We start from the raw sequence: 20,813 nt of genomic DNA on the forward strand, positions 1-20,813 counted from the left end.
TACTCTACTGCTCATCCTTTTTTCACACTCGTTCGTTTACGCTTCGCGCCGGCGATGCCACACAACATTGCCCTCGGGGAGAGTTCGACCAGCGTCTATTCCGAATACGTCCGGTGCATCTGCAGGTCAAAAGAACAGGAACTCGCGCCAGCAGCATTCGGCAGTTGTCAATTGATGGTACTAAGGCGCCGACGTCGAGGCAACGGATGTGCTGGCGTGAGCAAGCAGAGCGTGTCTGTATGATATACAGTACATGTTGGTGCTGAGCTTAACTGTCGATGCAACCGACTGATATGATTGGAGTAGGTACACCTGATTACGCCGAGGTGTGCTTACTTAAGCACTTACGTCAAGACGGACAAATACTTGCACACGAATCCCAAACAGGCTTAGGTCGATTAGTTACGCCTACTATAAGGTACAATAGTCGTCCATGTACGGAGTACTGTACTAAGTACTCTACGGTTGCACGCCGCCCACACAGCGAGGACAGCTCTATCCTACCTTTGACGATAGCAACCAGAATACAATCGGTAGGGATGGCAACGTCCCCCGACGTACAGAGTACAGTACTTGAGTAGTCGTATTTTACAACTATTAATTTGCGAGTACTGTACAGAGTACTGTAGTTGTACATGTACAAGTACTCCGTTGCGAGCACGACTATGGAGCAAGTACACTATAAATTACAAGTACTTGTTGCACAAGTAATTAAGAGTACTGTACGCCGTACTCCGTACTTACATGTACTTACTCCGTACTTACTTATATGTACTCCGTACACCTACAGTGCATGTTCAGTGCAGAGTACCAAGTACTACTAGCTCCCACATGTATCATTCGCCGATTCTCCGAGCCTCGCTGGGCAAATTTATACGCCGAAGCAGGTATCTCGCAGGTATCTCGCAAGTACCTCGCAGGTACTCTCTATCCAAGTACTGACTGTAGCTTCTGGGCGCTCTCTCGCCTTTTTGCTCCAGACTGACCCCAAAGGTACGAATGCTCCATTTTTTTGGCACTGAAGAAATACCTACAGTAGGTCTGCAAGTACGTGCAAGTACAAGTACCTCCTTCGCTGCCTTCTATTTCCCGTCGTGGTTGTCACGGGTACTGCAGACGGAGAGCCTGGAGTCACATTAGCAGTACTGGAGCAGTACCTAAGCAGTACTTACAGTACATGTCCATGTACTTTGGTGTGCTGAGCACCGCTACCAATTCTCCGCATCCCACTGACACCCCCCCGTGGCCGCTGCTTGTTTGCTACCTAGTAGGTAGTTCGCCTGCGCTCCCTTGACCCGTGCGCCCACTACACATCACACCACCACACTTCAACTCTACTGCAGTCACTTGCTTTGCCCGTCGACACTTCATCTCGCCATCCCGTTGCCGTTCTGCAAGCAACTCGACTGTTGCTCCGTGCAACACTCTTCGGTTGTGAACCGCCCCTTCTCCTCTCCTTCTTGTGCCCTGCGGTTCGGAACAAAAATCCTTCCGAAACGACACCAAACCGCGCCTGATGGCCAGATCGCACGCCGCGGCTTGATACTCCTCAATCCGCTCGCCATGTCGGCCGACACCGTCATCGCCCCGGCCCTGGTCGATGCCGAGACTGGCGTCGGGGCGTCTGATTGTTCTGCTCCGGCCGTTGCCTCCCTGCCCGAGGACCAGATTGAATGTGCTCAACGGCCGGCGCCCCCCCCGTTCCTGCACTCGCCGCCCGACAGCTACAATGCGCCCAAGTCCGAGGCCAGCGACTCGGAGCTGAGCGACCTCGAGGACGAATCCATACTCGACCATCCTCCCGTACGCTCCGTCGAGCCGCCGGTTGACAAGCCAGGGTCCGAACGGCAGCCGTCCGAACGGCGGCGGGAGCAGCAGGAGGAGGAGGCGGAAGTGGACATTGGCGAGGTTCTACCGGACCACTGGTCGGGAGCCGTGCCCGTCTTTCGCCCGACCATGTTTCAGTTCAAAGACTTTCAACGCTTCGTACGTCCTCCCGACGGGCCCCGTGCCCCGAGCGGCCACCGCCCCTCCTCGCTAACATCGGGCGTCGTAGATGAAAAAGGTCGACGGCTACGGCATGAAGTCGGGCATCATCAAGATCATCCCCCCGAGGGAGTGGAAGGATGCCCAGCCGCCGCTCGACGAGCTCGTCAAGCACGTCCGAGTGCGCGAACCGATCAAGCAGGACATCATGGGATCGAACGGCACCTATCGACAGGTCAACATCCTCCACGGACGATCCTACAATCTGCCGCAGTGGCGACAGCTCTGCGAGCAGAGCGAGCACCAGCCGCCCGCGAGACGTGGCGAACGAAGAATAAACGCCGACAAGGCCAGGCCTGCGCGCCGTCCGCCGGCCCCCAAGTCTTCCGCGAAGCCCTCGACTCCCAAGAAGCGCGGCAGGGGTAGGCCCTCCAAGGGCAGGGGAAAGCACGCTCGGGCCGACGACGAGGACAGACCAATGACGCCCGTCTCGCCCAAACCCGACGCCAACCCCCACGACGCGCCAAACCGGCCTGTCGACTCGATCGAAAAGGATCCGGATCACCCCATGGCCGATGACGGCGGCCACGACAACGACGACGACGACGACGACGACGACGGCCCCCGACCCTCGGTCGGCCGCATGGGCATCTCGAGGCCGGCCAAGGCAAAGATGCAGTCCGTCTCGGCCCGCCGGAAATGCGCCCGCCGGGAAGGCTCCGCCAAGATCGACGAGGCGGCCTTTAAAGATTTCGACTACCGAATGGACGTTTCCGACTACACGCCGGAGCGCTGCGAGGAGCTCGAGAGGGCATACTGGCGAACCCTGACGTACGCGTCCCCGCTGTACGGCGCCGACATGATGGGCACCCTGTTCGACGACCGGACCGAGAGCTGGGGGCTCAACAGGCTCCCCAATCTCCTCGACGTGCTCGGCACCAAGATCCCCGGCGTCAACACGGCCTACCTGTACCTGGGCATGTGGAAGGCCACCTTTGCCTGGCATCTGGAGGATGTTGACCTCTACAGCATCAACTATCTTCACTTTGGCGCCCCGAAGCAGTGGTACAGCATATCGCAGGCCGACGCCCGCCGCTTCGAGGCCGCCATGAAGAACATATGGCCCGCCGACGCCAAGGCCTGCAGCCAGTTCCTCCGACACAAGGGGTTCCTCATCTCTCCCCAGCATCTGCTGACCCACTACAACATCAAGGTCAACAAGGTTCTGTCCTACCCCGGCGAGTTCGTTGTCACCTACCCCTACGGCTATCATTCGGGCTACAACCTGGGGTACAACTGTGCCGAGGCCGTCAACTTTGCCCTCGATTCCTGGCTCGAGATGGGCAAGATTGCCAAGAAGTGCGAGTGCGCGCAGGCCCAGGACAGCGTGTGGATCAACGTGTACGAAATCGAGCGCAAGCTGCGCGGCGAGGAGACGGAATACGAAGAAACCGACGACGACGACGACGACGACGACGACGACGAAGATCCATCCGGCTTGCCGACACCACCCGCCAGTCTGGGCGTCAAGTTCAAGGGCGCGGGCCGCAAGCGGAAGCGTGGGCCGGTCAAGGGAGCCAAGGTGAAGAAGATCAAACTTCGGCTGCGGGCCAAGGCCGAGCCTCCCTGCTGCCTCTGCCCGCACGGCGTGGAGGAGCTGGAGATGCTTCCGACGGATCACGGGCGCCAGGCCCATCGCCTCTGCGCCCTTTACATACCCGAGACGTACATCGACACCGTCGACGGCAAGGAAGTCGTCTGCAACGTCGCGGGGATCCAAAAAGGCCGCACCGATCTCAAGTGTCTCTTCTGCCGTTCGAAGCGCGGTGCGTGCTTCCAATGCTCGCACAGCAAGTGCACGAGAGCGTACCACGCGACCTGTGCCGCCGCCATCGGCTGCTTCGTCGAAGAACAGCAGGTGCCTATATTTGGCGACGACGGCACCGAGTACAAGGAGCAGGCCTTTGCCTTTAGCTGCCGATTCCATCGCACAAAGAGGGACAAGAGGCGCGATGGCGACGCTTTGGAGGCGGACGAGGCCATTCGCGCCGCCGCTCGAGCGCTTCGGAAGGGCGACATTCGCCAGTTCCAGTTCTACAAGGGCGAAATCTTTGCCGGTGTTGTCGTCGAGAATCGCCCAGACGAGGAGACCGTGTTGATCCGTGCCATGCCGAACGGGTACGTCTCCCTCCATCCCCCTGCAACCAACGAGTCCCATATCTAACATGATGAAGCAGCGGCCGCGTCGAGGTTGAATGGAAGTGGCTGCTGCTGCCGGACCCGGCCGACTTCCGCCTGCCAAAGGCATCCGCAAAAGCCGTTCCGTTGCCGGCATCGAAAAAGGCAAAGGACAAGCTGAACGCGAAACGACTGCACGAAGACAAGCCGAGGAAAGATGACGTCTTCGTCGACGGCTGTGCCTGGGCCGAGTTTCACGTTGCCGAGGTCGCGAACAAGGACCAGTCCAAGGTTGACCTGTCAAAGCCGGACCAGATCTGGCACTACCTTGGCCGGACGTCGACGGATGCGAGGGCACAGTACACCGATGATCCGGCCAACGCGTGCCACAACGTCAAGAGCAACTTCTTGGACACGCTGCCGAAAGCGCCGAAACCAAAGCCAGCGGTCAAGGCTGCGGCCTTCCACAGACGGCGGCCCAGTGTAGCCGGCGGCTACTCCTACACCTTCAGTCCCCTGAGCACGCAGCCGGGTGACGGCTCTGCACGGCCGCCGAAGCCATACCTGTACAAGCCCAGGACGTCGATGCATCCGCAGCCGATTGTTCCGTTGGCATACCAGGCTCAGGGCGTCGGCTCGGCAGCACCGACGACGTCCTCGGCACCGTTGGCACCTCCGTCATATATGGCGGCTTCTCAACAGAACCTCCACCATCGCCATCACACTACGGCTCCGGCTCACGAGAGCAGGGACATGTACTCGGTTCAGAAGCCAGGATCCAACAACGCTCAGGGGTATTCGCTCGCCGCGCTGCAGAACTCTCACCATGCCGCTGCGCCGATCGCGCAAGGTCGTACGGCGCAACCGACTTCCACTTGGCAGCCGGCACCCTCTGCGTACCAACAGCCGGCGGCACCGCAGCAGAGGCCCGCCTGGCATGTCTACTCTTCCGTCCATCAAAAGTACCCCTTCTTCCAGGTAAACCATAACAGGTTCGTATCAGCGCCCGCCGCCGAGAGGCCTCGATCGTAGGTACTGACGAGCTGCACAGGGATCCGTCAAAGTACCGCACCCCTTATTCGCCTTGGGGTGGCTTCGTCAACGGCTACGAAAGGAACCCGCGCGCGCCCATGGTGTCAACGCAGACGGACGGGCTTCGAAAATGCAGCACGGGTCACGCTGCACCGTTGGCCCAGCCGCACGCAGTTTCGGGTCCTCGATACCCTCCCCCCCATCGAGAGCTCGAGGCAGCATCCCAACCGTTGGCGTCGCAAGGCCTGATGCGGCCTGGGTTCGGGCAGCAATCGTTTGTCATGTCCGAAATGGCGGGACAGCAGCCGCGGCCGGTCATGATGGCTCCCCATGCTCCCCAATACACTCCTCAGCATGGAAGTCTGCCTCGACACGGACTGGCAGCACATGGGCCACCACAGCCGCAGGCGCCAAAGGCCAGGCCCAGGCCCAAGCCCGCGCAGACGCCGGCGCCGAAGCCGTACAAGGTTGGATTATCTGCCGCCATCCACCTCGCCTTGAACTCGACTAAGCCCCCGATTCAGGTTCCAGCGAAGCAATCACCAGTCCCCCTGCCTCCCGGCTTCTTGGCCGCGATGGGCTCGGCATCGGCAACAAGTCCGCTCGCGACAACAACAGCAGCGCCAGCGACAACGACTCCAGCAACGGCGACCCCGGCGATGGCGGCCCCGGCGATGGCGACCCCGGAGATGACGATCCCGGCGATGGCGACTCCGGCGATGGCGGCCCCGGCAATGGCGATCCCGGCGATGGCGATCCCGGCGATGGCGATCCCGGCGATGGCGAACCCGGCGAACGCAGAGTTGGAAAAGGCAACCCCGCAGGTTCAGGTGCACGCGCAGGAACTGGATCTGAGCCTGGCACCGGCCGAGGTGCGGGCGCAGGGACCGACGCAAACACAGGGCCAGGGACCGACACAAGCACAGGCCCAGGCCCAGGCACAGTTGCCCTCTCACCCCGGTGCCTCGCTCAGCCCTCGCATGGCGGCCTCGGTTCCAGTAGTAAAGTCGACAACGCCAGTCCCGGTTCCCATATTTCCAGGCATGGCGGTGCAGGCGAGTGCGACAAGCGTGATTCCGAAGAGGGAGGACCAACCCCTCGTGGGACCAGGGCCGACGGCAGCTGCCGCACAGCCAAAACCGATGGCAACGGATGCTGCTGCGCAACCACAGGAGTTTGCCGGCGTTCCAGGATGCGAATCCATGAACTTTGTGGAGAGGATGATGGGGAACCTGAAGAGGGCATCTCAACGTGATGCTGTCCATGAGGGGGGCGCGTAGCATACCTTCATCTTCTTCAAGCTACGACGCCGGTCGTTTCGCAGTTACGAGAGAAAGGGGACAGGACCAAGGCAAAAGCTGGCAAAATGCGCTTCGCGGGCAGGACGCGTATTCTACCGGCACTTGAACCACTGATTGATAGTCTACACGGGTGGCGTTTATGCGTTTGAGACGAGGCATCGGCGAATGGCTTCTGAGATATCCCATCATTAGATCAGATCAGCTCTGCCTGATTGCAGAACTTGGACGGGCTTGCTGTGCACAGGGGGAACAAGACGGATCGGCCGTCTTGTGCCGTTGTACCATATTGCGTGCGCTCACATACTTTATAGCTTTGTGAATGGAGGAGGCCGAGAAGAGCTCAAGGAAGCCGGGCCTGACCGTTGCAACATCTACGCGACGTACCTACCTGTCTGGGTACCTACCCATGACGTATTCTCCATGATCTTCCTCTGCAGTTGTTCCATACACTCCCTCCTTGATGCCTTTGAAACCATCGGTGCGATTCATGCTTGGTGGAGTAGGAGGGCACAGATGCGGCGTGGAGAGGCAGGTTCGTGGCAAAGCATGACGGCGACTCACTCTGCTATCTGATGTTTGGTCCGGCTGCTCCCCAGTCGCGGTAGATGCGTTGGCAGGAAATGGAGCAAGTAAGGATCCGTCGTCGTGGTAGGTGCTCTGGCCTGCTTGTTATCTTCACAGACTTTGCGGCGATTCACGAAACGGCCAAGAGTGTACGGAGGAAGGAACATGCCAAGAAGTCGCAGCAGGAGAGGCCAGAGGCAAGACAGCTCACAGACGCATGGCTGTATGAAAAATGCAGCGTCCATCCTCTGAAAAAATGCAGCGTCCATCCTCAACCGATGCTTGCTCGAGCCTGCCACCGGTCCATTTTCATGGCGATGCCATGGCTCGGGTCCTGTGGACGGCCGACGACGAGGCTCGTGCCACGATCGTACACGACAAATTCGCGTCGACGAAATACCGTCTAGGATCGTTCCTGGGCAAGGGTGGCTGGAGCGTCGTGTACAAGGCGCTGCGAGTGTCGGACGGGAGAGTTTTTGCCGCCAAGTCGACCAAGGCGATCCAGCAGACGAGGAGAGAGGCGAGGATCCTGGGCGATCTGAAGCACGTACGTTGCGCGGCGACCATGCTTGCAGCGTCCATCCGGCGGTGGCATCTGACAGGGTCTGGGCAGGAAAACATCCTCAAGTTGGTTGAATGGTACGAAGAGCCCGGCAATGTCGGCTGCGCCCTTCTCGTCACCGAGCTCTGCGCCTACGGTAATCTTCAGGGCCGCATCGACGAAGCGTCGCCGAGGAGTCTCGCGGCAGAGGAGATCCTCCAAATGGTCCGGCAGATGGGCCGCGCGCTCCATTACCTTCACGGTCAGGCTCTCTTCCACACGGACCTCAAGGCCAGCAACATGGTCCTCCGCAGCCTCGAGCCCTTTGACGTCGTGCTCGCCGACTGCGCCGACGTGAGGCGCTTCGACGGCAGGCAGAGGCATCAGCTGCGCGGCACACCCGAATACTACTCGCCCGAGATTGGCCAGCACGGTACCCACCAGGGTCCGGGGGACGACGTGTGGGCGCTGGGCATCACGATGCTGGCGACGATGGCGCAGCGTCCGCCGTGCCGATGCCGCAAGGACGAGGTGGAAGCGTACGCGGCCACGTGCTCCGGCCATGTCCGGGAGCTTCTCGCACTGAACCCGCAGCACGACATGGTCAGGCTTCTGGCAGGCTTGCTGGCCTGGGAGCTCAACGATAGAGTGACGGCAAAGACGGCAGCCGAGTCGGCGACGGCGTTGCTGCTTCGGGAGAGGGCTGGCCAGGGCGAGGACGGCGAGACGTTGGGCATCGAGGCGCCGCGCAACTTTCGGCCCGTTACATTTTGGTAGAGAAGGGATGTGAGAGAGCAACTCTCTCTTGGCGATCGGGTAGAATTCAAGTCCTACGAGATGGGTATTGAGCTTCAAGGCTGACACTGAAATATCACAATATCATTGTCAATGGTGAAAGACAGCAGCACGACTTTGTCGTCGTTGATTCGCAATCAGGCGTAGCAGGTTTGATTAGTCATCGATGCTGACCAAGCTCACCATAATAATAATAATACGGAAACGGAATATTAATTAAATATTTAAATGCTACGTAAATACTGAGACCGAGGTACGGAGTACATGTATTAATACTTGTACTGTATACTCCGTACGGTACTGGTCAAGTCATATTAAAGCAAGTACAGAGTACCGTATTCCGCTCCGTAATTACTCCGAACTCGTCAACTCGGAGCTTTATCGATATCGTCGAGCTTCCGACATCGCGGCGCCCTCGCAACAACCCAATCGCCTACCTCGGCCTCGCTATATTGTCACACGCAGCAGCCAATCGAGATCCCACACACCGGCCGGGCCCGGAGTAATTCACGCATTGCAGCCAATCCTGTTGGACGAACAAAGTCCGAGGCCAAGTCCCAGCATCGCCAGCCATCGGCCCCCCCATCAATGTCTCGTCCCGCCGCGCTGTTTTCCAAGATCACGATTCGGCTCCGAAGCAGCAAGGCTCCCATCACCCTGCTTCCCGCAGCGAGGAAAACGTATAGCGCCATGAGCGTGAGCGGCAAGCTGAAGCCCGCCGAGAGGGTGCGGAGCCACAAGCAGGATGTCTGGTGAGCAAGCACTCGAAGCTCGCGTCGACAAGGCCAAGACGAGGGCGGACGGCTCACCTGTTCTGCGCAGGTCCATCATCAACGAGGCGGCGGCGGCGTCCCCGAAGCAGCCCATTGTCAACATGGGACAGGGCTTCTTCGGCTACAACCCGCCGCCCTTCATCCTCGACGCGGCCAAGGAAGCGCTGGATCGGGTCGAGTGCAACCAGTATTCGCCCACCAAGGGTCGTCCTCGCCTCAAAAAGGCCATCGCCGACGCCTACTCGCCTTTCTGGGGGCGCGAGATCGACGCCGAAACCGAGGTGACCATCACGACGGGCGCAAACGAGGGCACGTATCCGAGCGAGTAGTCAAACGGCCGCGCTCGACTCGAATCGCTGACAGGTGTCTCGCAGGCATGCTGAGTGCCTTCATGGCCTTTATCGAGCCCGGCGATGAAGTCATCGTTTTCGAGCCCTTTTTCGATCAGTTCGTCCGCCCCCACCCCCTGCCCTGCTGCTCGGCATCCTTGCCTTTGCTAAGCCTAGGCGGGCCGCAGGTACATCAGCAACATCGAGATGCCCGGTGGCAAGGTCGTCTACGTGCCGATGCACCCGCCCGAGACGGGCGCGACGAAGACGTCGTCGGCGGCCGATTGGACCATCGACTTTGACGAGCTCGAGCGGGCCGTGACGCCGCGGACGAAGATGATTGTGCTCAACACGCCGCGTAGGTCGAGCCCATGGCCTGCGCACGCACGCCGCCAGCCCGAACCCGCGACGGGCGGCACCTTGTGTCGTCGGCGGACCCGCCTGCTGACTTGACGGTAGACAATCCCGTCGGCAAGGTCTACTCCAAGGAGGAGCTGCAGAGGATCGGCGACTTGTGCGTCAAGAACGAGATCCTCATCCTCTCGGACGAGGTCTACGACCGGCTCTTCTACGTCGACTTCACCCGCATCTCGACCCTCTCTCCCGAGATTGGCCGTTTGACGATGACGGTCGGCTCGGCGGGCAAGAACTTTTACGCCACCGGCTGGCGCGTCGGCTGGGTCATGGGTCCGGCCGAGCTCGTCAAGTACGTCTCGGCCGCGCACACGCGCATCTGCTACTCGTCGGTCTCGCCGCTGCAGGAGGCCTGCGCCGTCGGCTTCGAGCGGGCCGAGTCGTTTGGCTTCTGGGACGAGACGATCCGCGACATGAGACGCAAGATGGATCGCTTCAACGAGGTCTGGGATGAGCTCGGCATGCCCTACTCGAAGCCCGACGGCGGCTACTTTGTGCTCGTCAACATGAAGAAGATCAAGGTGCCCGAGGACTACCCCTTCCCGCCCCACGTGGCGAGTCGGCCGCGCGACTTCAAGCTCGCCTGGTTCCTGATCCAGGAGGTTGGCGTCGCCGCCATCCCGCCGACCGAGTTCTACACGGACAAGAACGCCCACATGGCCGAGGACTACATCCGCTTCGCCGTTTGCAAGGATGACGAGCTGCTCGAGGAGGCCAAGGCGCGGCTGAGGGGCTTGAAGAAGTATATTCAGGAGTAGGCTGCCTAATAGGCTGGCTGCCTGCCAGAGGCAGTCGATTCCGCCACGCTTGCAGCCGACGAGCTCATGGTGATCCATCTACATTCTGCATCGCAGCCTGCACTGCACGCCTACATGCACGGTACAATGCAAAACCCAAAACGCCAGCCTCTTGGTCCATCCTCCTTTGTCCACGCCCAGTCGAGCAGCCTCCTCCATGCATGCTGAAACGTACGTGGTGTGGTGTACCTGGTGACGAGGTTGGACGCTGCCCCTAGCAAAGTGAAAGCGACGCCGCTGCCGGACTAACTTTTGAACGGGAAGCCTAGAATGATGGAGTCCTTTTGGTCAGCCCACGTGAATGTCACGCGTCGGCTGAGTGCGGTGCGGTGCCAAGGAATGCCTAAAAGGTGAAAAAAAGTACCCGACCTCCATTCACCAACTATGCTTCTATGAAGGATGACATATATTTCCTCACTTCCGCTTCGCGAAACCGCGTCGCGGATCAGACTGCACAAACCTCATCACTGAAGCAAGAGAGGGGTCACGATGAAGGTCCGCACCTTTGTCTTTTGCCGTCGGTGATGAAACTCTAGCCGTCATGTTCGCTCCGTGCGCTTTGCGTGCTCAGCGGTGAACACAATCGACGGCGTGCACTTCTGAGACGGTCGGAAAGCGATGCCTGTTGCCGTGAAACCTCGTCTTGGTCAAGATGGGTCGGGCTTTGGACAACGAGCAGGAAAAGAGGCGATGGAAAGGTTGATGGGCAGAGACTTGGGAACTGTGCTGACGAACAATGAAGCAGAAGAATGAAGACGGCGGTTTTGGAGCGAAGAGAAAGCGTCTTTTATATGCCATGTTGAGGACTGCTGCTTCCACGATGCACTTCTGCCTCTTCGACGCCTTCCCGCTCCTCGTCGTCGAACTCTGGAAGGCAAGCCTCCGTTGGACTGTTCCCAAGCTGGCCCTTCCTGGTCTGAGCATCGACCAAGGCCTCAGCCGACGCATCCTGGCCGTCCGTGGCCGTCTTCCACGGCACCCTTCAACGTCGAGTCCTCCCTCTCCTTCCCCTTCAGCTTGGCAAGGCAAGAATGCATTCTTCTCCTCGGTATGGCGCGAGGGCGGCTCACTTTGAAGCAGGCACTCGACGACACGCCCTTGCCTGTGCCTTTTTCGATGCCCCGTCTACGAGTTTCATTCCTTTCCCTTCGTTGTCTACGACTTTCAACAAGCAATGACGTGCTCTTTCTGTGCTTTGGCGGGACCGACGGTTGGACCTGGCTGACCCGAGCACCGAGCAGAGCGTCAAGCGACGGTTCCTGTCTTTCCTTGGACCTTGCCGGGCGTCCCTTGCACTGGAACGTCGTGGCTAGCGCCCATCGTCTTGCTTCCGCGCGGAAAGTCTGCCACTGCGGCCTCGTACATGGGCATCGACGAGGGCACATGCACCGTCCCTGTCAAGGCACAAGATGTTGATCGTCACCGATGCCGTGCGTCACGTTGCCCGCATCTGCCGAGAGAATTTACATTCGGCATCACTTGAGACTTTCAAGCCCGCCATCTAGTCTACAACAAACGGATACGGCTTTCCGCCGACAAAATTCTTGACGAGGCTTCTCGGAAGGAGGTTGAGAGTGCGATGGAAGGCATCGGTTACGCGGAGTGGAAGTGACATGTTTCGCATCGGCGTCGGCACCGGCATCGGGCTCGTCACGACATGGGTGCGCCAACATCAGCAGCGGCGACGGGCCCAAGTGTCACGCGTTCCCACAGATGCGGCGAACCGATCAGCAAGCACGGCGTCGCTTGTTCACATATAACGTAGTCTGTTCGGAAATGGCCGGGCTTGCCCTCCCCCTCACCGTTGGCCCCTCGAGTCCGGGGACGTTTGGGGGCAGCGCAACGAGTCGAACAGAGGAATGAAACTAGATGGTGGGCGACCAGAGCATACTCCATGGCTTCGGAGACGGTTCGGCCGGAATCCCGCAGGGTTGCTTTCGATCATTACGCCGTGGGAGTAGGTGTCGGTGTAGGCCCAGGCACTCAGGCGTAGAGTAGGTGTAGATGTATGTGCTTGGGCGCAAGTACCAAGTACCCAGTACTGTATGTACTGTACGGCAAGTCTAAGCACTTGTGGATGCACCTGCACATGCGGCGCGGCTGACAAGCCGGCCCCGTATCTCAACCCTGCCTCGCTCCCGAGACGGCTGACTACAAGTACGTATGCAAGTACAGTAAGTAATTAGATCAATGGTGGAAGCGGCCGATGGAGACGAGTGATGGGTGGGAGTTGATGGGCATCAGCGGCGGAGCCTGCCGATGAGTGCAGGCATATTCAAGTGTTGTATGCAGATGCACTGAATGCTACGATGAGTGCTACAGGTACATGTACATGCTGCTGTAAGCATTGTTAGCTACGAGCTACAGGTACATGTACATGCTGCTGTAAGCATTGTTAGCTACGAGCTTCAGGTACATGTACATGCTGCTGTAAGCATTGTTAGCTACGAGCTACAGAGTACATGTACTGTGTTAGTGGCTACTCCGTTACTCCGTACAACTACAGTACACATATCTACACTGACTCGTACACTACCTTGCCGGGCCAAGACGTGCACAGCCAGCAATAACATAGCAGTGACTTGGCCAAGGGTGGTGCACAGATCATGAGCATCATCAATTGGATAATACGACAAACGTGGTGGTGGACGGGGGTACGGAGTATTACGTTGTACAAGCACATGTACACCTCGGCAGTTGGACCTCCAAGACAACCGCCACATCGTCGAGCGCGGCAAAAACGTCTCTTCCGAAAAAAAAAAAAAGAAAAATGATACGCGAGTCTTTGGCAAGTCCAATTCATGCAATTTTCGAATCAGCTGCGTCTTTTGTTTGTACCATGACTCTCTTGAGGAATTCTCCCATGAAACGAACGACCTACGGAAGCTCTAGGGTAGGCAGTCTCCCGGGCCGCGTGCCGCCCGCAGCCAATGCAAGTCAGGGGCCTTTCAGCGGGGTGGGTCGTGGTGAAGGTGGGGGACTTCAGGGCTCGGGCGCCTTACCTCAGGGGTCAGGCCGCCGTCTCGGGGACCCTGTGCGAACTCATCCGCAAATCCCTCTGGGACGCGATTGGCACATGGCGACACCTCCGAGCGAGCCCCGCGTTTGACAATTTGCACGTGCCGCGACTCCTTTTCTGCACACCTGCCAGTACGTGTACTGTACTTGTATTGTACATGTACAGGCGCATTCGAGTACTTATGTACTTGCAACTCGTACGGCACCTACTGTACAGTACTTACGGAGTACTCCGTACCTGCATTATAATTACTACAGTACAGTACTCCGTACTTACGGAGTACATGTAACATAATTACCACAGTACAGTACTGTACTCGGTACACCTGAATCTGCTGTACGGCAAGTACGGAGTACATGGAGTGTACTTGTACTACAAAAAGGAGCACTGTACGGAGCATATTACAGTACAAGTAGTACACCTACTTGCATACAAGTAGATGCTCCTACTTTGTATCTATTACTTGTAAAAGTAGTACTTGTACTCTGTACGGAGTACTGCACGGAGAACGGAGTAATACTTTGTACTCTGTCCTGTGCAGTACGGAGTTCGTCCAGTACTTGCTTGTACTTACTTGAAGGTAGAGTACTCCGTATATTACATGTATTGCGCTGTACCTACGGAACATGTATACGTACTTGAGTACTGTAATTGTACTGCAAGTAATACTTTAAGCAAGTAAGCATGTGCAAATGCCAAGGTCCCCAACCCACCCCGCTGGCTCACGTGACATCTGACATACCCCAGAGCTGCGATAGGAGGAGAGACGCCGAACCGGGCACCAACCAGAGTGACGGCTAGTGGTGGCTCTCGCCGGCGAGGCTCCAGGGCCCCGGTAACCACAACCTCACCCGGGGTCGGCTCCACCTCGCTTGCCACCCTCGCCACCGCTCAGGATGACTTTGTGATCCTTTGCTCCCGAGCGTTGCATCGCGAACGGCAACGCTTCGTTTGCGTACGTCGCTCGCCCTCGTCTCCACCCCTCGACTTCTCGTATTTTCTCACCGTCCGTCCCCCTTCTCCCCAAGATGCCAACTCTCGACGACTTTCCCCCTTCGACATCGACATACGCCCACCCCGACCGGTACTCTCGTCGTCTCTGACCGATAGATGCTCCTCGTCCGCCCTAGGACCCGACGCTTTTCGTAGCCGCAGCAGCTCCAAGTGCAGACAAAGGGCAAAGGGCGAGCCGTCACCCACCTCTACGCCCCAGTCGGACCGTCGGCATGGCGCCCACGGCCGTGTCAACCGAGCACGAACGGGAACCCCAGCCGGAGGCGTTGGCGGCTCTGACATCCAAGTTTGACGACACCCTCCACTTCTACCTCAATGGCACCAGCGTCGTCCTCGACGAAATCGATCCCGAGGTGACGGTGCTCGAGTATCTTCGCGGCATCGGCCTGACGGGGACCAAACTGTAGGTGCTCTGCTGTGCCGTGCTGAGCGGTACTGAGCGGTGCTGAGCTGTGCTGAGCTGAGCTGTGCTGAGCTGTGCTGTGCTTCGTCGCCATCCATCGACGACCCTGGCACCAAAGTCGTCGTCTGCCTTGCTGACCTTTCCTCTTTTCCAGCGGCTGCGGCGAAGGCGGCTGCGGCGCCTGCACCATCGTCGTCAGCCAGTTCAACCCGACGACCAAGCAAATCTACCACGCGAGCGTCAACGCCTGCCTCGCGCCCCTCGTCAGCCTCGACGGCAAGCATGTCATCACCATCGAGGGCATCGGCAACACCAAGCGCCCGCACCCGACCCAGGAGCGCGTCGCCAAGGGCAACGGTAGCCAGTGCGGCTTCTGCACCCCCGGCATCGTCATGAGCCTGTACGCCCTGCTGCGCAACAACACGGAGCCGTCGGCGGACGAGATCGAGGAGGCTTTTGACGGCAACCTGTGCCGCTGCACTGGCTATCGACCGATCCTGGATGCCGCCCTGACCTTTGGGGCCGATGGCTGCTCCAAGCGAAACGGAAACGGAGCCGACCCGAGCGACGCTGGCGACTCGAGCGACGTTGGTGACGGCGCCGCGCCGCGACCGTCAAACGGCACCACCGGCTGCTGCATGCAAAACGGCAACGGTTCTGCCCCCGCCGGAGGCTGCTGCATGCAAAAGTCGCTCGACGACGGCCAGCCCATCAAGCGCTTCACGCCTCCCGGCTTCATCGAATACAACCCCGACACGGACCTCATCTTCCCCCCGGCCCTCCGGAAGCACGAGATGCGCCCGCTGGCGTTTGGCAACAAGCGCAAGAAGTGGTATCGTCCCGTCACCCTCGACCAGCTTCTCCACATCAAGAGCCTGTACCCGCAGGCCAAGATCATCGGAGGCAGCACCGAGACCCAGATCGAGATCAAGTTCAAGGCGCTGCAGTATCCCGTCTCCGTCTACGTCGGCGACATTCCTGAGCTGCGCCGGTACGTCTTCGGCGACGACCACGTCGAGGTCGGCGGCAACGTCGTCCTCACCGACCTCGAGGGCATCTGCGAAGAAGCCATCAAGCACTACGGACACGCCAGGGGCCAGGTGTTTGAGGGCATCCTGAAGCAGCTCAAGTACTTTGCCGGAAGGCAGATTCGAAACGTCGGCACCCCCGCCGGCAACCTCGTCACGGCCTCGCCCATCTCCGACCTCAACCCGGCCCTCTGGGGCGCCAACGCCGTCCTGGTGGCCAAGTCGGCCGCCGAGGAGATCGACATCCCCATGAGCCGCTTCTTCACCGGCTATCGACGGACGGCCCTCAAGCCCGACGCCATCATCGCGTCGATACGCATCCCCGTCACCGCCGCCAAGGGAGAGTTTTACCGCTCCTACAAGCAGGCCAAGCGAAAGGACGACGACATCGCCATCGTCACCGCTGCGCTGCGCGTCAAGCTCGACGACGAGGGGCTCGTCACCGAGTGCGACCTGATCTACGGCGGCATGGCCGCCACCACCGTCTCGGCCAAGTCGGCCACGGCCTACCTCGTCGGCAGGCCATTCGCCGAGCTCGACACGCTCGAGGGCGCCATGAACGCGCTCGGCGACGACTTTGACCTGCAGTTTGGCGTCCCCGGCGGCATGGCCTCGTACCGAAAGGCCCTGGCCTTTGGCTTCTTCTACCGCTTCTACCACGACGTCCTGACCAACCTCGACGGCCAGAGCGGCCACGTCGACAAGGAGGCCATCGACGAGGTCGAGAGGGCCGTGTCCAAGGGCACCGTCGACGGGCAGTCGTCGGTCGCCTACGAGAAGGAGGTCACGGGCAAGGCCAACCCCCACCTCGCGGCGCTGAAGCAGACGACGGGCGAGGCGCAGTACACGGATGACATCCCGGCCCTGAAGAACGAGCTGCACGGCTGCTGGGTCCTGTCCTCCAAGCCCCACGCCAAGATCAAGTCGATCGACTACTCGCGCGCCCTCGCCATGGCCGGCGTCGTCGACTACATCGACAGCCGCGACATGCCCTCGGCCGAGGCCAACAAGTTCGGCCCGCCCCACTTCGACGAACGCTTCTTCGCCGAGGGGGAGGTGCACACGGCCGGCCAGGCCATCGCCATGGTCCTGGCCACGTCGGCGCTCAGGGCCCAGGAGGCGGCGAGGGCCGTCAAGGTCGAGTACGAGGAGCTGCCGTTCATCCTGACCATGGAGGAGGCGGTGGAGAAGGAGAACTTCCACCCGATATACCGCGAGATCAAAAAGGGCGATGCCGAGGCCGCCTTCAAGGACTGCGACCACGTCTTCACCGGAACCGTTCGCATGGGCGGTCAGGAGCACTTCTATCTCGAGACCAACGCCTGCTTGGTCGTGCCGAAGCTCGAGGATGGCGAGATGGAAATCTTTGCGAGCACGCAGAATCCGAACGAGACGTGAGTGCGACCCGATGCCGAGAGACGGCCCTGGCCGGGCAGCCGGAAGCTAACCTGAGGGACAGTCAAGTTTTCGCGTCGAGGGTCTGCGACGTGCCGGCGAACAAGGTCGTCGTGCGCGTCAAGAGACTCGGCGGCGGCTTCGGTGGCAAGGAGACGCGGTCCGTCATCCTCAGCTCCGTCGTCGCCCTCGCGGCCAAGAAGACGGGCAGGCCCGTTCGCTGCATGCTGACGCGCGAGGAAGACATGGTGACCATGGGCCAGCGGCACCCCTTCCTGGCGCGGTACAAGGTCGGCGTCAACAACGACGGCAAGATCCAAGCGCTCGACTGCGACATCTTCAACAACGCCGGCTGGACGCTGGACCTCAGCTCGAGCGTCGTCGAACGGGCCATGACGCACTCGGACGGCTGCTACAACATCCCCAACGTCTTCGTCCGCGGCCGATGCTGCCGGACCAACACCATGTCCAACACGGCCTTCCGGGGCTTCGGCGGCCCCCAGGGCATGTTCATCGCCGAGACGTACATGGAGGAGATCGCCGACCGACTCGGCATGCCCGTCGAGCGGCTGCGGGAGGTCAACTTTTACGAGCCGCACGGCGTCACGCACTTTAACCAGACCATCGAGGACTGGCACGTCCCCCTCATGTACCGGCAGGTTCAGGACGAGTCCATGTACGCGGCCCGGAGAGGCATGATCGGCCAGTTCAACGACGAGTACAAGTGGCGCAAGAGGGGACTGGCCATCGTCCCGACCAAGTTCGGCATCTCCTTCACCGCCCTCTTCCTGAACCAGGCTGGGGCGCTCGTGCACATCTACCACGACGGCTCCGTCCTCGTCGCCCACGGCGGCACGGAGATGGGCCAGGGCCTCCACACCAAGATGACGCAGATCGCGGCCCAGGCCCTCGGCACGCCGCTGGACAACGTCTTCATCTCGGAGACGGCGACGAACACGGTCGCCAACGCGTCGGCGACGGCGGCGTCGGCGTCGTCGGACCTCAACGGCTACGCCATCTACAACGCGTGCCAGCAGCTCAACGAGCGGCTCGCCCCCTACCGGGAGAAGCTCGGTGCCGGCGCGAGCATGAAGGACCTCGCGCACGCGGCCTACTTTGACCGCGTCAACCTCTCGGCCCAAGGTTTCTACAAGACGCCCGAGATCGGGTACACGTGGGGCGAGAACAAGGGCAAGATGTTCTTCTACTTCACGCAGGGCGTCGCCGCCGCCGAGGTGGAGATTGACACTCTCACCGGCACGTGGACGTGCCTCCGGGCCGACATCAAGATGGACGTCGGACAGTCCATCAACCCGTCCATCGACTACGGGCAGATCCAGGGCGCCTTCGTCCAGGGCATGGGCCTGTTCACCATGGAGGAGTCGCTCTGGCTGCGCAACGGGCCGATGGCCGGCAACCTGTTCACGCGCGGGCCGGGCGCGTACAAGATCCCCGGCTTCCGCGACATCCCGCAAGAGTTCAACGTGTCGCTGCTCAAGGACGTCGAGTGGAAGGAGCTGCGGACGATCCAGCGCAGCCGAGGCGTCGGCGAGCCGCCGCTGTTCCTCGGCAGCGCCGTCTTCTTCGCCATCCGCGACGCGCTGCGGTCGGCTCGGCGAAAGAACGGCGTCGAGGCCAAGGTGGGCGACGACACGTGCGAGGGCCTGCTGCGGCTCGAGAGTCCGGCGACGCCGGAGAGGATTCGGTTGGCGTGCGAGGATGACATTATGCGTCGGGCGAGGGTGGCGCCCAAGGAGGGGGAGAAGAGCTTCTTCGTCGCCATCTGATTTTCGGCCGCAGCAAAGGGCCGCGTCGAGGGCAGGAGGGGCCCGGTTCGAGGCCGACGACGCCTCGGAGGCACCGAGGGGTGAAGCAACTGTGCGAACGGCCATTGTGGTGCCCTGGAAGGAAAGCAAGCGTGAGGGGGGACTCGAGAGAGTTGGATGGTACGTGGCGGGACGGACCACTGGACCGGACTGCTCGACTACGGCAAGCTGGCCGCACTCGTTCTCTTGGATCACTCGTTCTCTTCGATTTCCGCTGGCGAGGACGAGTCGAGTAGGCATGGCCATGGCTTGGAGACGAGTGCAATATGTACACATACGCGAGGCGCGTTGGCCTTGGGCCATGTACACCAACGACGATTCACGATGATGACTGGGACACTGCCATCTGGGGACTGCAGATGCGACTGGTGACACGATTGATGCCGGCGTACGGAATACTAGTACGCAAACTCCAATAAGGCACTAGATACTATACCGCAAGTGTAATGTGCTGTGTAGACCGGAGTCTGCTCCGTTGGTTCGTCGGCCTGCTTCTTCTTCTCTCGGATGACCTCGGCTGGACGGTTTGCTCGAGCCGAATGTGTTGGTTGCGTCGAGTCGAGGGAAAGGTACTGCTGCCAACTGCCGTCCTCGACCCTCATTCCCAGCTCGTCGAGTTCGTCTCGCCTCCTCTCGGCTTGACTCTACCCATCTCCCCCGTCTCCCCGTCTCCCCGTCTCCCCGTCTCCCGTCTCCCCGTCTCCCGTCTCCCGTCTCCCGTCTCCCGTCTCCCCGTCTCCCCGTCTCCCGTCTCCCGTCTCCCGTCTCCCGTCTCCCCGTCTCCCCGTCTCCCGTCTCCCGTCTCCCCGTCTCCCCGTCTCCCCGTCTCCCCGTCTCCCCGTCTCCCCGTCTCCCCGTCTCCCGTCTCCCCGTCTCCCGTCTCCCCGTCTCCCCGTCTCCCCGTCTCTCCATCTCCCCTCATCCCCATCTCCCCTCCTCCCCATCTCCCCTCTCCCCCTCTCCCCCTCTCCCCTCCTCCCCATCTCCCCTCTCCCCTCTCCCCCTCTCCCTCCAGCCCCTGCACCGCCACACCCTATTTAGACGACGGCAGGTAGAGGGGAGAGGACGAGGAAGGAGGGACGAGAGAAAGAAAAGGGAAGGAGGGATGAACGGGAAGGAGCGGATGATATCAACTGTGCGGGCGTCAACGTGCAGAGTACATGTAAATACAGAAAGTGCCTGTACATATAATGTAGCAGTGGTGTACATCTACACCAAGGCGTACATACTTGTACATGCACCCACGTGCTGGAAGTGTACGCCCAAGTACAAAAAGAATACATGTGAAATACTCCTCTCACCCGTTCAGTACCTGTGCGTGTGTGCGTGTGTGCGTGTGTGCGCGGGCGTTGTGTATGTGTTATCAGTACGAGAACAGTGGACGGCAGGAGCCTCCTTGGGGGGGAGGGGGGGGGGGG

General features: G+C 60.1%; 6 protein-coding genes across 6 annotated transcripts; all 6 read left to right on the forward strand.

Annotated features, from left to right (window-relative positions):
- Positions 1 to 1,563: 1,563 nt before the first annotated feature.
- On the forward strand, positions 1,564 to 6,451 carry DCS_08086 (regulator of deoxyribodipyrimidine photo-lyase PHR1; the record flags this gene model as incomplete). The annotated part of the gene is made up of 6 exons (XM_040805368.1): positions 1,564 to 1,986; positions 2,057 to 4,164; positions 4,224 to 5,156; positions 5,216 to 5,510; positions 5,558 to 5,663; positions 5,721 to 6,451. The coding sequence occupies 6 exons, from the start codon at positions 1,564 to 1,566 to the stop codon at positions 6,449 to 6,451; spliced, it is 4,596 nt and encodes a 1,531-aa protein (XP_040655472.1).
- Positions 6,452 to 7,317: 866 nt separating this feature from the next.
- DCS_08087 (uncharacterized protein) lies at positions 7,318 to 8,379 on the forward strand (the record flags this gene model as incomplete). Its single annotated transcript, XM_040805369.1, has 1 exon — positions 7,318 to 8,379. The coding sequence occupies one exon, from the start codon at positions 7,318 to 7,320 to the stop codon at positions 8,377 to 8,379; it is 1,062 nt and encodes a 353-aa protein (XP_040655473.1).
- Positions 8,380 to 8,985: 606 nt separating this feature from the next.
- Positions 8,986 to 10,671, forward strand: DCS_08088 (aminotransferase class I and II; the record flags this gene model as incomplete). Its single annotated transcript, XM_040805370.1, has 5 exons — positions 8,986 to 9,149; positions 9,220 to 9,483; positions 9,534 to 9,617; positions 9,688 to 9,857; positions 9,959 to 10,671. 5 exons carry the CDS (start codon positions 8,986 to 8,988, stop codon positions 10,669 to 10,671), a joined length of 1,395 nt encoding a protein of 464 aa, XP_040655474.1.
- Positions 10,672 to 11,446: 775 nt separating this feature from the next.
- On the forward strand, positions 11,447 to 11,785 carry DCS_08089 (uncharacterized protein; the record flags this gene model as incomplete). Its single annotated transcript, XM_040805371.1, has 1 exon — positions 11,447 to 11,785. One exon carries the CDS (start codon positions 11,447 to 11,449, stop codon positions 11,783 to 11,785), a length of 339 nt encoding a protein of 112 aa, XP_040655475.1.
- A 3,170-nt stretch (positions 11,786 to 14,955) lies between these two features.
- Positions 14,956 to 19,356, forward strand: DCS_08090 (xanthine dehydrogenase; the record flags this gene model as incomplete). Its single annotated transcript, XM_040805372.1, has 3 exons — positions 14,956 to 15,146; positions 15,301 to 17,568; positions 17,634 to 19,356. The coding sequence occupies 3 exons, from the start codon at positions 14,956 to 14,958 to the stop codon at positions 19,354 to 19,356; spliced, it is 4,182 nt and encodes a 1,393-aa protein (XP_040655476.1).
- A 578-nt stretch (positions 19,357 to 19,934) lies between these two features.
- Positions 19,935 to 20,450, forward strand: DCS_08091 (uncharacterized protein; the record flags this gene model as incomplete). The annotated part of the gene is made up of 1 exon (XM_040805373.1): positions 19,935 to 20,450. The coding sequence occupies one exon, from the start codon at positions 19,935 to 19,937 to the stop codon at positions 20,448 to 20,450; it is 516 nt and encodes a 171-aa protein (XP_040655477.1).
- Positions 20,451 to 20,813: the final 363 nt, after the last annotated feature.

Source organism: Drechmeria coniospora, chromosome 03 (genome assembly GCF_001625195.1).
Source record: "Drechmeria coniospora strain ARSEF 6962 chromosome 03, whole genome shotgun sequence".
Lineage (NCBI taxonomy): Eukaryota > Fungi > Ascomycota > Sordariomycetes > Hypocreales > Ophiocordycipitaceae > Drechmeria > Drechmeria coniospora.